This window comes from Aegilops tauschii, chromosome 2, assembly GCF_002575655.3.
Source record: "Aegilops tauschii subsp. strangulata cultivar AL8/78 chromosome 2, Aet v6.0, whole genome shotgun sequence".
NCBI lineage: Eukaryota > Viridiplantae > Streptophyta > Magnoliopsida > Poales > Poaceae > Aegilops > Aegilops tauschii.
In genome coordinates this window covers 114,874,683-114,894,413 of record NC_053036.3, presented here as the reverse complement: position 1 = coordinate 114,894,413, position 19,731 = coordinate 114,874,683, and the positions used below count along the sequence as shown (strand labels likewise).

General features: G+C 49.9%; 1 protein-coding gene across 1 annotated transcript; it reads left to right on the top strand.

Moving 5' to 3' along the window:
- The first annotated feature begins 4,761 nt into the window (after positions 1–4,761).
- LOC109760278 (uncharacterized) lies at positions 4,762–5,661 on the top strand. The gene has a single exon (XM_020319104.4). The coding sequence runs from the start codon at positions 4,944–4,946 to the stop codon at positions 5,388–5,390; it is 447 nt and encodes a 148-aa protein (XP_020174693.1). The 5' UTR covers positions 4,762–4,943; the 3' UTR covers positions 5,391–5,661.
- Positions 5,662–19,731: the final 14,070 nt, after the last annotated feature.

Genomic DNA, 19,731 nt, shown 5'->3' with positions numbered 1-19,731 from the left:
TGCATACTATACAAATGTTAGAGAAACTTCATGGAATTTTTTTGGAGAGGTATGATTATTTATCTAAAATGTCACATACATTTTTAACGTATGGTTTTTGTCACATTGTATATAATTTTTTTTAAATGTCACGACATTTTTATGAAACACAGAAATATTTCCGTAAAATATCATGTAAACTTTCTAAATGATATGAATTTTATTGTGTAAGTACACAAGTTTTTTTTAAAAATATACACATTAAAAACGCATGTATTTTTTAAAACATCAGAATATTTTTATTGGGACAAACATTTTTTTTGAAGTTATCAACATTTTATTAAAACAGTGCTAACACTTTTCTACTAGGTTATTTTTTTTCAAATTCCTGATTAATTTTCTGAAGAAAAATTAAGTTTGTCACAATATGCATTTACAATATAAATAAAAAGGAAAAGGAGAAAATCGAGTGACATCAGCCCGACAAGCCTATCATACTCGAACGGTCCACCACCGCGCCCTGCAGGCGAGGTAGCGATGTGCATTGCAGTAAGCCAGTACACAAGTGAAATGAGCTCTATGGTATGCACGACGGCAGGCCCTTCATGAAAGCATCTTTCACAGTCCGCTATATATTCACAACTTCATCATGAAGTATATCCGAGAGCTGGAGGAGTGCAAACCTAAGAAAGTACCAAGCACTGTATGTGCAAATAATTAACGATCATAGCCAAGGTGGATTCCACCACCGCTGGGGATTGCAAAGATTACAATGGACATCACTGTTTGTAGGAACAATATGGAGGGCTCTTTCAGTGCCATTTGCAGAGACTGTCGGTGTTTTCTTGGGCGCTTCGGTTATCAAGATTCAAGGGATCACGGATCCTGCTACTCTAGAAGCCTTAGCGTGTCGGGAGGCCCTTGCACTTGCATCAGATTTATCCTTGTCGCAGGTAATCATCGCTTTTGTTTGCCAAGGAGTTGTCCAAGACATCGACCAACGAACGGGGGGTGTATACGCCAGTACCGTCAAGGAGATAATGGGGACCGCAAGAATTTTTCTCCATTGTACCTTCATCTTTGAGGGTTGATCTACCAACCTCGAGGCACGCAGCCTCGTTAAGCCTACTTTCGGTCTGAATTATGGGCATCATTTGTGGCTTATAAACCCACCAAATCTTCATTGTATCCCTAAGAACATTACTGAGCAATAACGGAAGTGTATTTAGACTTAAAAAAGAGTGAAATGAGCCACAGGGCCAAAGCCAGGGGCCTGGGAAGTATCCTTGCCATGCCAATAGCTATCATAAGATACCCTGTTGTAGTACTCCGTTCCATAATATAGTGCGGTTTAGATGTTCAAAATGTCAAACTTTGACCAAATTTTATAAAGAAAAATATCTAGAATTATAATCTATACCTAATAATAAAAGGGCTATTTCTTCTGGCAGTGCGTTATCAAAATTGTCTTCGATGTTGCAAAATATTAACCACCGATGCGACCTATAAGTGATAAAAAAACATTTCGCACAGGGGAATCCTCGCCTGAGCCGGCCCATGCAGTAGGAACATTCTATACTGTGCTCTGTGCGCTGGGATAAGACACAGTGTGCCTGTTTGGCCCGGCCCATGTCTGGGGGCCTTTTTTCAAATTTCTTTTTAAATTTTTCTTTTTTCCTTTTCGTCTTCCTTTTTTTCCACTTTAAATAATTTGGGACTACCAACAAGTTCCAAAAATTAAAAAAATAGCATTTTTCCGGTTCAAAAAATGTTCATGAATTGAAAAATATCCTAAAATTTCAAAAATTATCCGTGACTTACAAAATAGTTTATTGATTCATAACACATTCACTGATTCAAAAAAATGATCATGCATTTCAAAAATTGTCCGTTAAAACAAAAAAAATATTCGTGAATTTCAAAATTGTTCCACCAATTTCCAAAAAATGTTCATCGATTCTAGAAATGTTTGCCTATTCATGAAAAATGTTTTAAAAAATGTTTACAATTAGAAAAAGGCTTGCAAATAGTATAAATGTTCATGAATTCAAAAAATGTTCATGATTTTATAAAATGTTTGAAAATCTGTATAAATGTTCATGAATTTGAATTTTTTTCACAATTTCAGGTATTTTCATGAGTTTTAAAAAATGTTCATGATTTTTAAAAATTGTTCACGATTCCATGAAAATGAGTGATAGTGTATCTCGGTGATGCAGTAAAATGTGGTCACGGTCATTGGAGATTGTGATATATTTTTTCTCCCGTTGCAACGCACAGACCGTTTTGCTAGTATAAAATAAATACCATTAGATGCATTATGAGATATATTGTATTTATTTTGACATTTTCCTTCCTTGGATAAATTTGATCAAATTGCGCACTATATTATGAAACGGATAGGAGGGAGTACACACTAAGTTAGAATAGTGCAATGGTAGTACATATCGGAAGTGGATCCTCTAACATCTTCAAGGGATGTCACGAAGCTACAGTGAAATGTGTGTGTAAAACGAAAAAGGGATGTTAGGGTACCGTAGCATGTACAAAAATATGTGTACACGATTTACTGTAGTATGTACAAAAATAAATCAAAAAATAATTTTATTGCACCATAATTTTGTTTGTACGTAATTTTTGTAAATATATACAGTAGATTTGTAATTTGCAAAATTAATTATAATCATTTTAGGCTTAATCATATGGATGTGAAGGAGGGATGTCACGGTTACTGTAGCTTACGTGACATCCTTTGAGGATGTTAGAGGATCCGGTTCCGTACATATCGTGCACAGACTAAGTGCAGTTTAATTGTTGCACACTCCTCCTGAGCGCCGTGTAATGGCCGAGGAGTTGATTGCACGCAATGGAAGCCTGGTTGCACGACGCTGAAGCTGAAGTTAACAGATCTCCAAATGAGACAACAAATCTTGCGCACCTACGTACGTACGACACATCAAGGCCATCATAATTAGCATATCCAAGGTGAGCCTGCCACGACTGGTAATGTGATGAGACACGAAACTTGAACCACCGAATCATGTCACGGGAGTACTCCGTTCTACGTGTTGTGTTGGGCAACCGGCCGGCCACCAGAACACCATGAAAATTGTACAACCTTCGTCCAAAATTAACTGTCGTTGAAATGAGCGGACGTCCGTTTGAAACTCCTCGTTTGTTCATCAAAACTTGCATGTTCTTACTGACAGCAACTTGAACTTCGCTCTTACGTGCAGTTTAACTTCGCTCATTCCGAGAAGCTTCTTATCGGTTATTGTTTCTATTACTAGTATTTCTTCAAAATGCCAAAACCTAACAACCACGTCGTGGTTGTCTGCTAATATTCGATGCTAACTAGTATCCAGCTAATCCTTTTTTTAGTGACAAGGCGACAGGGTTTTTTCCAAAGAGAATATAGGAGGCATACTAATTATCGTCTGTGGGCCTGTCAGATTAAAATACTTGTGTTAGTGCGAGTGATTAGGCCAGTCTTCAGTAAACTAGTGTTAGATCTAGATATTCGTACCACTCAAAAATAAAAAGATCTAGATATTCGAGCCGTTACTAAATCTTTCCACGTGGTGGACAGTGATCTTTCCACGGCGCAATGGTCCTCGGCAATGATTTAAGGTGATTTCATACTTGCCTATTGATAAGTTTGAGTCTCAGGCAAATACAGTAGTGTATATAGATATCTCATTAGAGATGCTTGAGCCATTTAGAAGGAAGGTCATAGCTATGTAATTGGAGGTCCCGTCATGAAATATGAAGTTGACCTACATGATATCTGAACTAATGCCTTTTTTATTCGTACAAATTTTACTGTCTCTGATACGAATCAATTGACACAGCCTCTAATTCGGATTGGAGGGAGTAACATTTTCTAACATGCTAGTCTTGAAACTCTTAAGAGATTAGACACCTTTGAAAATAAAGAAAATATATTGATGTCCCTAGATGGTCGATTGTCTTATAGTCTCAAATGGGCCAATAGCGTGTTGCACGGTTGCCTCTTCGTCATTGGAGCCCGCCAATCATTGCTAATCATGGATAAGATGGCATCAAAGCCATGGTCATAACGAACCATCGCCCTAGAGAAGAAACCATCGAAGACGTTACCACCGAAAGATCCAAGATCCCAACCTCCAAACAAGCTGACAAGCCTCACTCCGGACCGAAGGTCACACCTAGGAGGCAAAGCGAAGCTGCCCTCGCCACCATGTTGACAAACCCTGTAAACCCTAACTCAACGACCAGAGAGACTAACATGAATCTACGCCAATTGAGCCATCTACACGACCGCAACCGACACTGTTGAGATGAGGAGACTCAAGAAAACATTATTGACCAGATCGGCACCGTCGCCACCAACCTACTAAAAACTCCAAAGCGAAGGGAGGGGGAGAACTCCATTCAGTAGGTCGGGGCCTCCCTGCACTCCATTCAAGTCAATGAAGGAGGGATGACCTACAAACGGATGAGGTGTGGCGGCGCAGTGTGCCCAGAAAAATCTCAATGCGTTTTAATAATGTAAAATGTGTGAAATGAGATAAAAAAATATTTGCGTCGAAGTAAGGCAGTAGAGCGTATATATGAATGGATTATGACATCAAGCAGGTTTCTAGGTGGCCGATCCTATCAGTTTATGAGCAACAAAAACAACGACCCCATGTCGATCGAGAGAGGGAAAACGAAAGGAAAACCAAAAGTAAACGCAAAAGCCACCTTCCCTGATCCGATCCATTCCGGCACAACCCCCCACCCGGGTGGTAACTCGACCGTTAGTTCCAAACCCTCCGTCCAACATAAAAGGACTTCCACCACGCAACGCAACGCCCCCGATCGCTTCGCTCTCTCACTCACGGAAGCCAAACACTTTGCCTCCGGCCGGCCACCAGCTTACCTCCGGGTTGCCCAGTTCCAGTTCCAGTTTCAGCAGGCCAAGAGCAAGAAACCCGGCAACAATGCCTCACCACCACGGCGCGCTCCCCGACGAGGAGGCCCCGTCGCCACGGCCCTCCGCGGCCGGCTGCTACACCTTCCTCCGCTCGGCCGCCTCCCGCCGCGGCCACGGCCACGGATACCGGCGCCTCGAGTCGGCGTCCGTCGGCGTCGACGTCGTGAGGGTGGAGGTCGGCACGACGGGGAAGGCGAGGAGCGTGTTCCACGTGGACCCGGCGGTGCTGGAGGCCGAGCCGGTGCGCAGGTTGGTGGCCGCGGCGGGAAGGCGCACCGCGGGCGGCGCGGTGGCGGTGACCGTGGACGCGCTGCTGTTCGAGCACCTGCTCTGGCTGGCCGCCACCGACGGCGCGGCCGCCGACGACCTGTCGGAGATCGTCGAGTTCTACTCGGAGGAGGAGGACGACGAGGAGCACCACGACGACGGCCACGGGTTCAAGCTCAAGCGCTAGTTAAGCCTCTTCAAGCTATAAATTCGATTCATCTAATGATGATTCTCATCGTATTACGCACGTACGTGTACACCATAGCATGTACTACTACTCCGTGCAGTAATCCGATCATCCTCTAGTACGTACACTAATTAAGCTGCATGATCCACGCATGTGTCCGTGGATCGATTCAACTGGATGCAGGTTCATAGCGCGAAAGAGCGTGGAACCTGGTTGATTACTTTATGTACGCTTATTATTGGGTTAATAAATAATGTGATGATGGAAGAAACATTTGTTTGCAACAAACACATGATGGACACTTGATGTCTGGCATCCACTGCAGATTCTCTTGCGAGCCTGCTGCTTTTGGCCGTCGCCTAGGTGCGTAGAACTGCAACACCCGCCGTGGCGACGGATTTCCGAGCACGACGACTCTTGGTGAAAAAGAGTCGATGGACCGGACGTGGCAACTACCCTGAGCGGTCGTGGATGGCCTCAGTGTCAATGATCAGTAGTGTGGCAGGGGCAGGCAGGAGGCCACATGGATGATGGGCAGACGGTGTCGGCCGGCCAGCCGGAGCATCCCAAGTGCCAAGGTGTGCCTCCAACCAGCACGACGCTCCGTCGCCGGTAGGCTCCCCGGCCGGCGGCGGCGGGCCAGGTAGGTGCTGCTGCAGCGCTAGCTAGCCGACGTGCGGGGGCGAAAATTGTTGCTCCCGGGTCGATGTCGTCGAGGCGTATCTGTGATGGATTGGATCGGTTGCCTAGGCCCCAATCAAATCAAACAGAATGCAGGCGATGTACTTAAGGCTTAAAGCGACACGAGACGTGACGACAGCCGCCGGATATGCGACGAGGTCGCTGCCTGAATATGTTAAGCCTGCCTGCGTGCATGATCTTCCACGGAAGGTGCATTACATATGCAGCAGGCCTCGTCGCCATCCCTTCGTCTCTACGGGATCAGCTACGGCTATATACAGCTTACTTACTTACCCAGCACCTACCTTGCGATGCAGACGCGCGAGCTAGAATCCAACACGCCATGCCAAAAGGGTCGAGGCTCACGACACGATCCACAGCCGGCGCCCCGGTTGAGCTGAACACCGGGAGTCGTTGGTTCGCCTCCATCCCAACTTCAACTCGTGTCACCTCACCTCTCGCACCGGAGCGTCACCACGTGCAGAGCGATGCGCTCGACATGAAGAGCCCATGGCTTCCCTGGGGACTTAACTTGCTGCTACGTGGAAGGAACCCGACACCCGCATACCATACCGGCGTCGGCATGGCCAGCGATCTGGTTTCGTCAGCAGCAAACCGCCGCATGGTGGTGTCACCATCATCTGAACTTGCCATGTTCTGTCAACTGTCCTGGTATCACTTGGAGCGGCATCGCTGCCAAAAAAACAGATAACGTACAGCCGGATCATAATTGTTGAACATGTGTACATGTACGTAGGTCTGGATTCTGTATGCAGTACCTGTAGTATCTGTCTTTCTCTGTATGTACGTGTACCTTAGGAGACAAGATACCGGACGCACCCCTTGTACCTATATATATGTGCCTAGTGCACTATCAATCAATTATCGATGCATCAAATCATTCTCTACATGGTATCTATCGCAAGTCGATCTTCCAGCTTCCGCTAACCCTAGCCGCCGTCTCGGGCCGCCGCCGCCGCCGCGACCTCCCGCCGCCGCCCCAAGCCGCCGCTACCACCCCTCCTCCCCGCGCGCCACCTCCCCACCGCGCGCCTCCACGCCGCGCCGCCCCTTCCCGCCGCGCCGCCTGCCTCCCGCCGCTGCGCCGCCTCTCCTTAGTCGCGCCGCCGCCTCCCTCCCCACGATCTCATCGCCATGTCTTCCAACGCCTCCACCTACTCCAACCCCTTCGCCGTCGACCCTGCCGAGATCCGCGACATCAACATCTATGCACGCGTCCTCGTGACCCTCGACGCCTCCAACTCCACGTACTTCACGTGGAAGACGTACTTCACGCTGCTCTTCCGCGAGAACAATCTCGTGGATCACGTGGATGGCACCGTGGACTCCCGCACCATGGTGGCCGACGCCGAGTGGACCGCGATCGACGCTACGATCATCCGGTGGTTCTTCACCACCATCTCCAAGACTTGTTCCACACGGTCGTGAGTGCCGGCGACGACGCCCACGCCATGTGGGTCAAGCTGAACGGCCTCTTCACCGACAACAAGCTTCAGCGCCGCGTTTTTTTGCAGCAAGAATTTTTTTACTGTCACCAGGATGAACAGTCCATTGATGACTACTGCCGCCGCCTGAAGACGTTGGCGGACGAGCTCCGTGACATTGGAGACAAGGTGGATGACGACCTCCTCCTCAGCACGCTCACCGCCGGCCTCAACGAGGACTTCGGCAACGCCGCCTCTAACCTCACCTTGATGCCGGAGCCCTCCTTCCCCAAGTTTGTGGCGTACTTGAGGTTGGAGGAGCGCCGGATGAAGGGGGTCAAGAAGTGTGTGCAGCACCACGCCCTCGCCGCCGGCACCTCCCGCGGCGCCCCTCCACCGACCGCCCCACCCGCGCCGCGCCAGCAGCCGCTGCCACCAGCGCCTCCGGGGTACTTCCCCCTCCCGCCCGCGCCTCCCGCCCCTCCCGCTGCCCCCCAGCAGCCGGGTGGCGGGCGCCGCGGCAACCGCCGCGGGGGCGGCCGCAAGCAGCAACAGGCGCCGGGGGGGGGGGGGGGCGTCAGCAGCAGGTGACTCCCCCATGGACGTACGACACCAACCCGTGGACCGGCGTCGTCCACGCCTACTCCATGCCGGTCCCTCGGGCTCGGGCTCCGGGCATCCTTGGGCCCCGCCCGGCGAGTCACCAGGCCCTCTTCGCCGCGCAGAACGCCACTCCCTACAGCGGCTATGGTACCGCCCCCCTGCCGGCGCCCGCCTACGGGTCCGCGCTGGCCTATGGCGCCGCCGCCGCGCCGGCCTATGGGACCGCGCCCTCCTTGTTGGGAATCGTCGCATAATTTTAAAATTTTCCTACGTTTACCAAGATGCATCTATGGAGTATACTAGCAACGAGGGGAAGGGAGTGCATCTACATACCCTTGTAGATCGCGAGCGGAAGCGTTCCAATGAACGTGGATGACGGAGTCGTACTCGCCGTGATCCAAATCACCGATGATCGAGTGCCGAACGGACGGCACCTCCGCGTTCAACACACGTACGGTGCAGCGACGTCTCCTCCTTCTTGATCCAGCAAGGGGGAAGGAGAGGTTGATGGAGATCCAATAGCACGACGGCGTGGTGGTGGATGTAGCAGTTCTCCGGCAGGGCTTCGCCGAGCTTCTGCGCGAGAGAGAGAGAGGTGTTGCAGGGGAGGAGGGAGGCGCCCAAGGCTGTAGTGTGCTGCCCTCCCTCCCCCCTTTATATAGGCCCCTGGGGGGTGCGCCGGCCCTGGAGATGAGATCCAAGGGGGGGGGGGGGCGGCGGCCACAAGGGGGGGAAGGGGTTGCTTGCCCCCCAAGGCAAGGGGGAACTCCCCCCTAGGGTTCCCAACCCTAGGCGCATGGGGGACGCCCAAGGGGGGCGCCCCAGCCCACTAAGGGATGGTTTCCTTCCACTTTCAGCCCACGGGGCCCTCCGGGATAGGTGGCCCCACCCGGTGGACCCCCGGGACCCTTCCGGTGGTCCCGGTACAATACCGGTAACCCCCGAAACTTTCCCGGTGGCCGAAACTTGACTTCCTATATATAATTCTTCACCTCCGGACCATTCCAGAACCTCTCGTGACGTCCGGGATCTCATCCGGGACTCCGAACAACTTTCGGGTTTCCGCATACATATATCTCTACAACCCTAGCGTCACCGAACCTTAAGTGTGTAGACCCTACGGGTTCGGGAGACATGTAGACATGACCGAGACGCCTCTCCGGTCAATAACCAACAGCGGGATCTGGATACCCATGTTGGCTCCCACATGTTCCACGATGATCTCATCGGATGAACCACGGTGTCGAGGATTCAATCAATCCCGTATGCAATTCCCTTTGTCAATCGGTATGTTACTTGCCCGAGATTCGATCGTCGGTATCCCAATACCTTGTTCAATCTCGTTACCGGCAAGTCTCTTTACTCGTACCGCAATGCATGATCCCGTGACTAACGCCTTAGTCACATTGAGCTCATTATGATGATGCATTACGGAGTGGGCCCAGAGATACCTCTCCGTCACACGGAGTGACAAATCCCAGTCTCGATCCGTGCCAACCCAACAGACACTTTCGGAGATACCCGTAGTGCACCTTTATAGTCACCCAGTTACGTTGTGACGTTTGGCACACCCAAAGCACTCCTACGGTATCCGGGAGTTGCACGATCTCACGGTCTAAGGAAAAGATACTTGACATTGGAAAAGCTCTAGCAAACGAAACTACACGATCTTTTATGCTATGCTTAGGATTGGGTCTTGTCCATCACATCATTCTCCTAATGATGTGATCCCGTTATCAATGACATCCAATGTCCATAGTCAGGAAACCATGACTATCTGTTGATCAACGAGCTAGTCAACTAGAGGCTTACTAGGGACACTTTGTGGTCTATGTATTCACACATGTATTACGATTTCCGGACAATACAATTATAGCATGAATAATAGACAATTACCATGAACAAAGAAATATAATAATAACCATTTATTATTGCCTCTAGGGCATATTTCCAACAGTCTCCCACTTGCACTAGAGTCAATAATCTAGTTACATTGTGATGAATCGAACACCCATTGCGTCCTGGTGTTGATCATGTTTTGCCCTAGGGAGAGGTTTAGTCAACGGATCTGCTACATTCAGGTCCGTATGTACTTTACAAATATCTATGTCTCCATTTTGAACACTTTCACGAATGGAGTTGAAGCGACGCTTGATATGCCTGGTCTTCCTGTGAAACCTGGGCTCCTTCGCAAGGGCAATAGCTCCAGTGTTGTCACAGAAGAGAGTCATCGGGCCCGACGCATTGGGAATCACCCCTAGGTCGGTTATGAACTCCTTCATCCAGACTGCTTCCTGCGCTGCCTCTGAGGCTGCCATGTACTCCGCTTCACATGTAGATCCCGCCACGACGCTTTGCTTGCAACTGCACCAGCTTACTGCTCCTCCATTCAAAATATACACGTATCCGGTTTGTGACTTCGAGTCATCCAGATCTGTGTCGAAGCTAGCGTCGACGTAACCCTTTACGACGAGCTCTTCGTCACCTCCATAAACGAGAAACATATCCTTAGTCCTTTTCAGGTACTTTAGGATATTCTTGACCGCTGTCCAGTGTTCCATGCCGGGATTACTTTGGTACCTTCCTACCAAACTTACGGCAAGGTTTACATCAGGTCTGGTACACAGCATGGCATACATAATAGACCCTATGGCCGAGGCATAGGGGATGACACTCATCTTTTCTATATCTTCTGCCGTGGTCGGACATTGAGCCGTGCTCAATTGCACACCTTGCAATACAGGCAAGAACCCCTTCTTGGACTGATCCATATTGAACTTCTTCAATATCTTGTCAAGGTATGTACTCTGTGAAAGACCAATGAGGCGTCTTGATCTATCTCTATAGATCTTGATGCCTAATATATAAGCAGCTTCTCCAAGGTCCTTCATTGAAAAACACTTATTCAAATAGGCCTTTATACTTTCCAAGAATTCTATATCATTTCCCATCAATAGTATGTCATCCACATATAATATGAGAAATGCTACAGAGCTCCCACTCACTTTCTTGTAAACACAGGCTTCTCCATAAGTCTGTGTAAACCCAAACGCTTTGATCATCTCATCAAAGCGAATGTTCCAACTCTGAGATGCTTGCACCAGCCCATAAATTGAGCGCTGGAGCTTGCATACTTTGTTAGCATTCTTAGGATCGACAAAACCTTCCGGCTGCATCATATACAACTCTTCCTTAAGGAAGCCGTTAAGGAATGCCGTTTTGACATCCATCTGCCATATCTCATAATCATAGTATGCGGCAATTGCTAACATGATTCGGACGGACTTCAGCTTCGCTACGGGTGAGAAAGTCTCATCGCAGTCAACCCCTTGAACTTGTCGATAACCCTTAGCGACAAGTCGACCTTTGTAGATGGTCACATTACCATCTGCGTCCGTCTTCTTCTTAAAGATCCATTTGTTTTCTATGGCTCGCCGCTCATCGGGCAAGTCAGTCAAAGTCCATACTTTGTTTTCATACATGGATCCTATCTCGGATTTCATGGCTTCTAGCCATTTGTCGGAATCCGGGCCCGCCATCGCTTCTTCATAGTTCGAAGGTTCACCGTTGTCTAACAACATGATTTCCAGGACAGGGTTGCCGTACCACTCTGGTGCGGAACGTGTCCTTGTGGACCTACGAAGTTCAGTAACTTGATCCGAAGCCTCATGATCATCATCATTAACTTCCTCCCTAGTCGGTGTAGGCACCACAGGAACATTTTCCCGCGCTGCGCTACTTTCTGGTTCGGAAGGGGTGACTATCACCTCATCAAGTTCCACTTTCCTCCCACTCAATTCTTTCGAGAGAAACTCCTTCTCCAGAAAGGACCCGTTCTTGGCAACGAAGATCTTGCCTTCGGATCTGAGGTAGAAGGTATACCCAATAGTTTCCTTAGGGTATCCTATGAAGACGCATTTTTCCGATTTGGGTTCGAGCTTTTCATGTTGAAGTTTCTTGACATAAGCATCGCATCCCCAAACTTTTAGAAACGACAGCTTAGGTTTCTTCCCAAACCATAATTCATACGGTGTCATCTCAACGGATTTCGACGGAGCCCTATTTAAGGTGAATGCGGCAGTCTCTAAAGCATAACCCCAAAATGAGAGCGGTAAATCGGTAAGAGACATCATAGATCGCACCATATCCAATAGAGTGCGATTACGATGTTCGGACACACCATTTCTCTGAGGTGTTCCAGGCGGCGTGAGTTGTGAAACTATTCCACATTTCCTTAAGTGTGCACCAAACTCGTGACTTAAATATTCTCCACCACGATCTGATCGTAAGAATTTTATTCTCCTGTCACGTTGATTCTCAACCTCACTCTGAAATTCCTTGAACTTTTCAAAGGTTTCAGACTTGTGTTTCATTAGGTAGACATACCCATATCTACTCAAGTCATCAGTGAGAGTGAGAACATAACGATATCCTCCGCGAGCCTCAACACTCATTGGACCGCACACATCGGTATGTATGATTTCCAATAAGTTGGTTGCTCGCTCCATTGTTCCGGAGAACGGAGTCTTGGTCATCTTACCCATGAGGCATGGTTCGCACGTGTCAAATGATTCGTAATCAAGAGACTCCAAAAGTCCATCTGCATGGAGCTTCTTCATGCGCTTGACACCAATGTGACCAAGGCGGCAGTGCCACAAGTATGTGGGACTATCGTTATCAACTTTACATCTTTTGGTATTCACACTATGAACATGTGTAACATCACGTTCGAGATTCATCAAAAATAAACCATTGACCAGCGGGGCATGACCATAAAACATATCTCTCAAATAAATAGAACAACCATTATTCTCGGATTTAAATGAGTAGCCATCTCGAATTAAACGAGATCCAGATATAATGTTCATGCTCAAAGCTGGCACTAAATAACAATTATTGAGGTTTAAAACTAATCCCGTGGATAGATGCAGAGGTAGCGTGCCGACGGCGATCACATCGACCTTGGAACCATTCCCGACGCGCATCGTCACCTCGTCCTTCGCCAGTCTCCGTTTATTCCGTAGTTCCTGTTTTGAGTTACAAATATGAGCAACCGCACCGGTATCAAATACCCAGGAGCTACTACGAGTACTGGTAAGGTACACATCAATTACATGTATATCACATATACCTTTGGTGTTGCCGGCCTTCTTCTTGTCCGCTAAGTATTTGGGGCAGTTCCGCTTCCAGTGACCACTTCCCTTGCAATAAAAGCACTCAGTCTCGGGCTTGGGTCCATTCTTTGACTTCTTCCCAGTAACTGGTTTACCAGGCGCGGCAACTCCCTTGCCGTCCTTCTTGAAGTTCTTCTTACCCTTGCCCTTCTTGAACTTAGTGGTTTTATTCACCATCAACACTTGATGTTCTTTTCTGATCTCTACCTCAGCTGATTTCAGCATTGAATATACCTCAGGAATGGTCTTTTCCATCCCCTGCATATTGAAGTTCATCACAAAGCTCTTGTAGCTTGGTGGAAGCGACTGGAGGATTCTGTCAATGACCGCGTCATCCGGGAGATTAACTCCCAGCTGAGACAAGCGGTTGTGCAACCCAGACATTCTGAGTATGTGCTCACTAACAGAACTATTCTCCTCCATTTTACAGCTGAAGAACTTGTCGGAGACATCATATCTCTCGACCCGGGCATGAGCTTGGAAAACCAATTTCAGCTCCTCGAACATCTCATATGCTCCATGTTTCTCAAAATGCTTTTGGAGACCCGGTTCTAAGCTGTAAAGCATGCCGCACTGAACGAGGGAGTAATCATCAGGACGCTGCTGCCAAGCGCTCATAACGTCTTGGTTCTCAGGGATTGGTGCTTCACCTAGCGGTGCTTCTAAGACATAATCTTTCTTGGCTACTATGAGGATGATCCTCAGGTTCCGGACCCAGTCCGTATAGTTGCTGCCATCATCTTTCAGCTTGGTTTTCTCTAGGAACGCGTTGAAATTGAGGACAACGTTGGCCATTTGATCTACAAGACATAGTGTAAAGATTTTAGACTAAGTTCATGATAATTAAGTTCATCTAATCAAATTATTTAATGAACTCCCACTCAGATAGACATCCCTCTCGTCATCTAAGTGAAACATGATCCGAGTTTAATTAGGCCGTGTCCGATCATCACGTGAGACGGACTAGTCAAGATCGGTGAACATCTCCATGTTGATCGTATCTTCTATACGACTCATGCTCGACCTTTCGGTCCTCCGTGTTCCGAGGCCATGTCTGTACATGCTAGGCTCGTCAAGTCAACCTAAGTGTATTGCGTGTGTTCCGATGCCATGTCTGTACATGCTAGGCTCGTCAACACCCGTTGTATTCGAACGTTAGAATCTATCACACCCGATCATCACGTGGTGCTTCGAAACAACGAACCTTCGCAACGGTGCACAGTTAGGGTGAACACTTTTCTTGAAATTATTATAAGGGATCATCCTACTTGCTACCGTCGTTCTAAGCAAATAAGATGCAAAAACATGATAAACATCACATGCAATCAAATAGTGACATGATATGGCCAATATCATTATGCTCCTTTGATCTCCATCTTCGGGGCACCATGATCATCTTCGTCACCGGCTTGACACCATGATCTCCATCATCATGATCTCCATCATTGTGTCTTCATGAAGTCGTCACGCCAACGATTATTTCTACTTCTATGGCTAACGCGTTTAGCAACAAAGTAAAGTAATTTACATGGCGTTATTCAATGACACGCGGGTCATACAAAATAATAAAGACAACTCCTATGGCTCCTGCCGGTTGTCATACTCATCGACATGCAAGTCGTGATTCCTATTACAATAATATGATCAATCTCATACATCACATATATCATTCATCACATCTTCTGGCCATATCATATCACATATATCACTTGCTGCAAAAACAAGTTAGACGTCCTCTAATTGTTGTTGCAAGTTTTTACGTGGTTTGTAGGTTTCTAGCAAGAACGTTTTCTTACCTACGTATGACCACAACGTGATTTGCCAATTTCTATTTACCCTTCATAAGGACCCTTTTCATCGAATCCGTTCCGACTAAAGTAGGAGAGACAGACACCCGCTAGCCACCTTATGCAACTAGTGCATGTCAGTCGGTGGAACCTGTCTCACGTAAGCGTACGTGTAAGGTCGGTCCGGGCCGCTTCATCCTACAATGCCGCCGAAACAAGAAACGACTAGTAGCGGCAAGAAGAATTGGCAACATCAACGCCCACAACTGCTTTGTGTTCTACTCGTGCATAGTAACTATGCATAGGCCTGGCTCATGATGCCACTGTTGGGAATCGTAGCATAATTTTAAAATTTTCCTACGTTTACCAAGATGCATCTATGGAGTATACTAGCAACGAGGGGAAGGGAGTGCATCTACATACCCTTGTAGATCGCGAGCGGAAGCGTTCCAATGAACATGGATGACGGAGTCGTACTCGCCGTGATCCAAATCACCGATGATCGAGTGCCGAACGGACGGCACCTCCGCGTTCAACACACGTACGGTGCAGCGACGTCTCCTCCTTCTTGATCCAGCAAGGGGGAAGGAGAGGTTGATGGAGATCCAATAGCACGACGGCGTGGTGGTGGATGTAGCGGTTCTCCGGCAGGGCTTCGCCGAGCTTCTGCGCGAGAGAGAGAGGTGTTGCAGGGGAGGAGGGAGGCGCCCAAGGCTGTAGTGTGCTGCCCTCCCTCCCCCCCTTTATATAGGCCCCTGGGGGGTGCGCCGGCCCTGGAGATGAGATCCAAGGGGGGGGGGGGGGGCGGCCACAAGGGGGGGAAGGGGTTGCTTGCCCCCCAAGGCAAGGGGGAACTCCCCCCCTAGGGTTCCCAACCCTAGGCGCATGGGGGGAGGCCCAAGGGGGGCGCCCCAGCCCACTAAGGGCTGGTTCCCTTCCACTTTCAGCCCACGGGGCCCTCCGGGATAGGTGGCCCCACCCGATGGACCCCCGGGACCCTTCCGGTGGTCCCGATACAATACCGGTAACCCCCGAAACTTTCCCGGTGGCCGAAACTTGACTTCCTATATATAATTCTTCACCTCTGGACCATTCCGGAACCTCTCGTGATGTCCGGGATCTCATCCGGGACTCCGAACAACTTTCGGGTTTCCGCATACATATATCTCTACAACCCTAGCGTCACCGAACCTTAAGTGTGTAGACCCTACGGGTTCGGGAGACATGTAGACATGACCGAGACGCCTCTCCGGTCAATAACCAACAGCGGGATCTGGATACCCATGTTGGCTCCCACATGTTCCACGATGATCTCATCGGATGAACCACGGTGTCGAGGATTCAATCAATCCCGTATGCAATTCCCTTTGTCAATCGGTATGTTACTTGCCCGAGATTCGATCGTCGGTATCCCAATACCTTGTTCAATCTCGTTACCGGCAAGTCTCTTTACTCGTACCGCAATGCATGATCCCGTGACTAACGCCTTAGTCACATTGAGCTCATTATGATGATGCATTACCGAGTGGGCCCAGAGATACCTCTCCGTCACACGGAGTGACAAATCCCAGTCTCGATCCGTGCCAACCCAACAGACACTTTCGGAGATACCCGTAGTGCACCTTTATAGTCACCCGGTTACGTTGTGACGTTTGGCACACCCAAAGCACTCCTACGGTATCCGGGAGTTGCACGATCTCATGGTCTAAGGAAAAGATACTTGACATTGGAAAAGCTCTAGCAAACGAAACTACACGATCTTTTATGCTATGCTTAGGATTGGGTCTTGTCCATCACATCATTCTCCTAATGATGTGATCCCGTTATCAATGACATCCAATGTCCATAGTCAGGAAACCATGACTATCTGTTGATCAACGAGCTAGTCAACTAGAGGCTTACTAGGGACACTTTGTGGTCTATGTATTCACACATGTATTACGATTTCCGGACAATACAATTATAGCATGAATAATAGACAATTACCATGAACAAAGAAATATAATAATAACCATTTATTATTGCCTCTAGGGCATATTTCCAACACTCCTACGGCGCCGCCGCCACTCCGGCCTTCGGGGCTGTTCCCGCGCTGGCCTACGGAGGGTTCTACCCTCCTCAGGCGCTGCCGCCGTGGGACCCGGCCTTGCTCGCTGCACTACACTCCGCCCCGTCACCGAGCTCCTATGGTGGCGGTGGTGACTGGTACATGGACTCGGGCGCCACTGCTCACATGACTGCTCATCCCGGTAACCTCACATCTGCCACTCCCGTTCATACTCCCACCCGTATCACCGTTGGTAACGGTTCCTCCCTACCCATTACTCACGTCGGTCATATGTCTTTTCCTTCTACTTCCACTCCTGTGCATATGTCTAATGTTTTTGTGTCTCCTGACTTAGTCACTAATCTTGTTTCCGTTCGTCGCCTTGCTCGTGAGAATCCTATAACTGTTGAATTTGACGACATCGGTTTTTCTGTGAAGGACGCCCGTACACGGATGGTGCTCCACCGATGTGATAGCCCGGACGAGCTTTATCCAGTGCATCCCTCCAGCGCCACCACCACCCGCCGCCCCGCCGCCTTCGCCGCCAGTGTCGATCTTTGGCATGCCCGTCTCGGTCATCCCAACTCCACCGTTGTGCGTCAGATTCTTCAAAGTTTTTCTTTCTCATGTAATAAAGTCGACGATCACTCTTGCGAGGCTTGCCGTCTTGGCAAGCACGTTCGTCTTCCCTTTAGCGCGTCTACAAACATTTCCACCTTTCCGTTTCAGTTGTTGCATAGTGATGTTTGGACGTCCCCGGTTGCTAGCAACACGGGCTATTTATACTATCTAGTGATATTGGATGATTTTACTCATTATGTGTGGACCTTCCCTCTCCGTCGCAAGTCCGACGCTCTTGCCACCCTCACCGCTTTTTATTCATATGTCACCACACAGTTCGGTCGTCCTATTCTCGCCTTGCAAACTGACAACGGCAAGGAGTTTGACAACGTCGCCGTCCGCAATTTACTTGCGTCCCACGGCACCATCTTTCGCCTCACCTGCCCCTACACGTCTCAGCAGAATGGTCGCGCCGAGCGCGTCCTTCGCACGCTTAATGACTGTGTCCGCACGTTGCTCTTCCACTCCTACGTGCCTACTCGGTTCTGGCCGGACGCGCTCGCAACAGCCAGCCTCCTCATTAACATTCGCCCCTGTCGTTCCCGCTGGAACTACACCCCTCACCAGCTCCTCTTCGGTGCGGTTCCATCTTATGATGGTCTTCGCATTTTCGGGTGTCTCTGTTATCCTAGCACCGCGTCCACTGCTCCTCACAAACTCGCGCCCCGGTCCCTTCCTTGCATCTTCCTTGGCTATCCTCCCAACACCAAAGGTTACCGGTGCTATGATCCAGTCTCCCACCGCGTTTTCACTTCACGGCATGTGTACTTTGATGAGCTCGTGTTCCCGTTTCAGCAGGTACCGTCACCTTCGGAGTCTCCTGCGGCGCGGTTCGTCTCTGCCTCCACCTCTAGCGGACCGCCCAGCCGCGCCCCGGGTCCGGCTCTGCCCGCGCTCCCCGCGCCGGCGGCCCCTGGCGCCGCGGCCCCCGACGCAGCGGCCTCCTCGGCCGCCCCCGCGGCCCCTGTCGCGGCCCCCTCGACCGGCCCCGCCGTGGCCCCCGTCGCCGCGGCTCCCTTGGCGGCTCCCGTCGCCACGGCCGCACCCCTCACCGGTGTGGTCACTCGGGCTCGGACTGGGACCTTGCGTCCCAGCACGCGCTACTCGTCGGACGAGTACGCATGCGCGGCTTCTACCTCGACGCCGTCACCGCTCTCCACCTCCGCTCGCGCAGCCCTTCGGGATCCGAACTGGCTAGCTGCGATGCGTGAGGAGTTTGACGCCCTGCAGCGCAACCGCACGTGGCAGCTTGTCCCGCGGCCACCCCGTGCCAATGTCATCACTGGCAAGTGGGTCTTCCGCCACAAGACTCGCCCCGACGGTTCTCTCGAGCGCTACAAGGCGCATTGGGTGGTGCGCGGCTTTCGCCAGCGCGCTGGCATGGACTTCACCGACACCTTCGCCCCGGTTGTTAAACCGGGCACGATTCGCGATGTTCTCCAGCTTGCTGTTTCTCGCGCTTGCTGTTTCTCGCGCTTGCCTGTCCACCAGCTTGATGTGTCTAATGCTTTCTTGCATGGCCATCTCGACAAGCAGGTGTTCTGTCAGCAGCCGACTGGTTTCGTCGACACCGACTATCCGGACCACGTGTGCTTGCTCTCCCGTTCTCTCTACGGGTTGAAGCAGGCACCTCGGGCCTGGTACCAGCGGATCGCGGCCTTCCTCCAGCAACATGGGTTCCGGTCCACACGGTCCGATGCCTCCCTGTTTATCTACCACCAGGGCCATGCCACCGCATACCTCCTCCTGTACGTCGACGACATCATCCTGACTGCGTCCTCGCCAGCGCTTCTTCAGCAGATCACAGCTCGCCTCGACACCGAGTTCGCCCTCAAGGACTTGGGGGCTCTCCACTACTTCCTCGGCATCGAGGTAGTGCGCCGGGCTACTGGCTTCTTTCTGCACCAGCAGAAGTACGCCTACGAGCTTCTGGAGCGAGCGGGCATGCTTAATTGCAAGCCTGCTTCCACTCCTGTCGATACG

Coding starts and splice junctions, on each gene's coding strand:
- LOC109760278 (XM_020319104.4), top strand. CDS start 4,944: ATGCCTCACCACCACGGCGCGCTCCCCGACGAGGAGGCCCCGTCGCCA.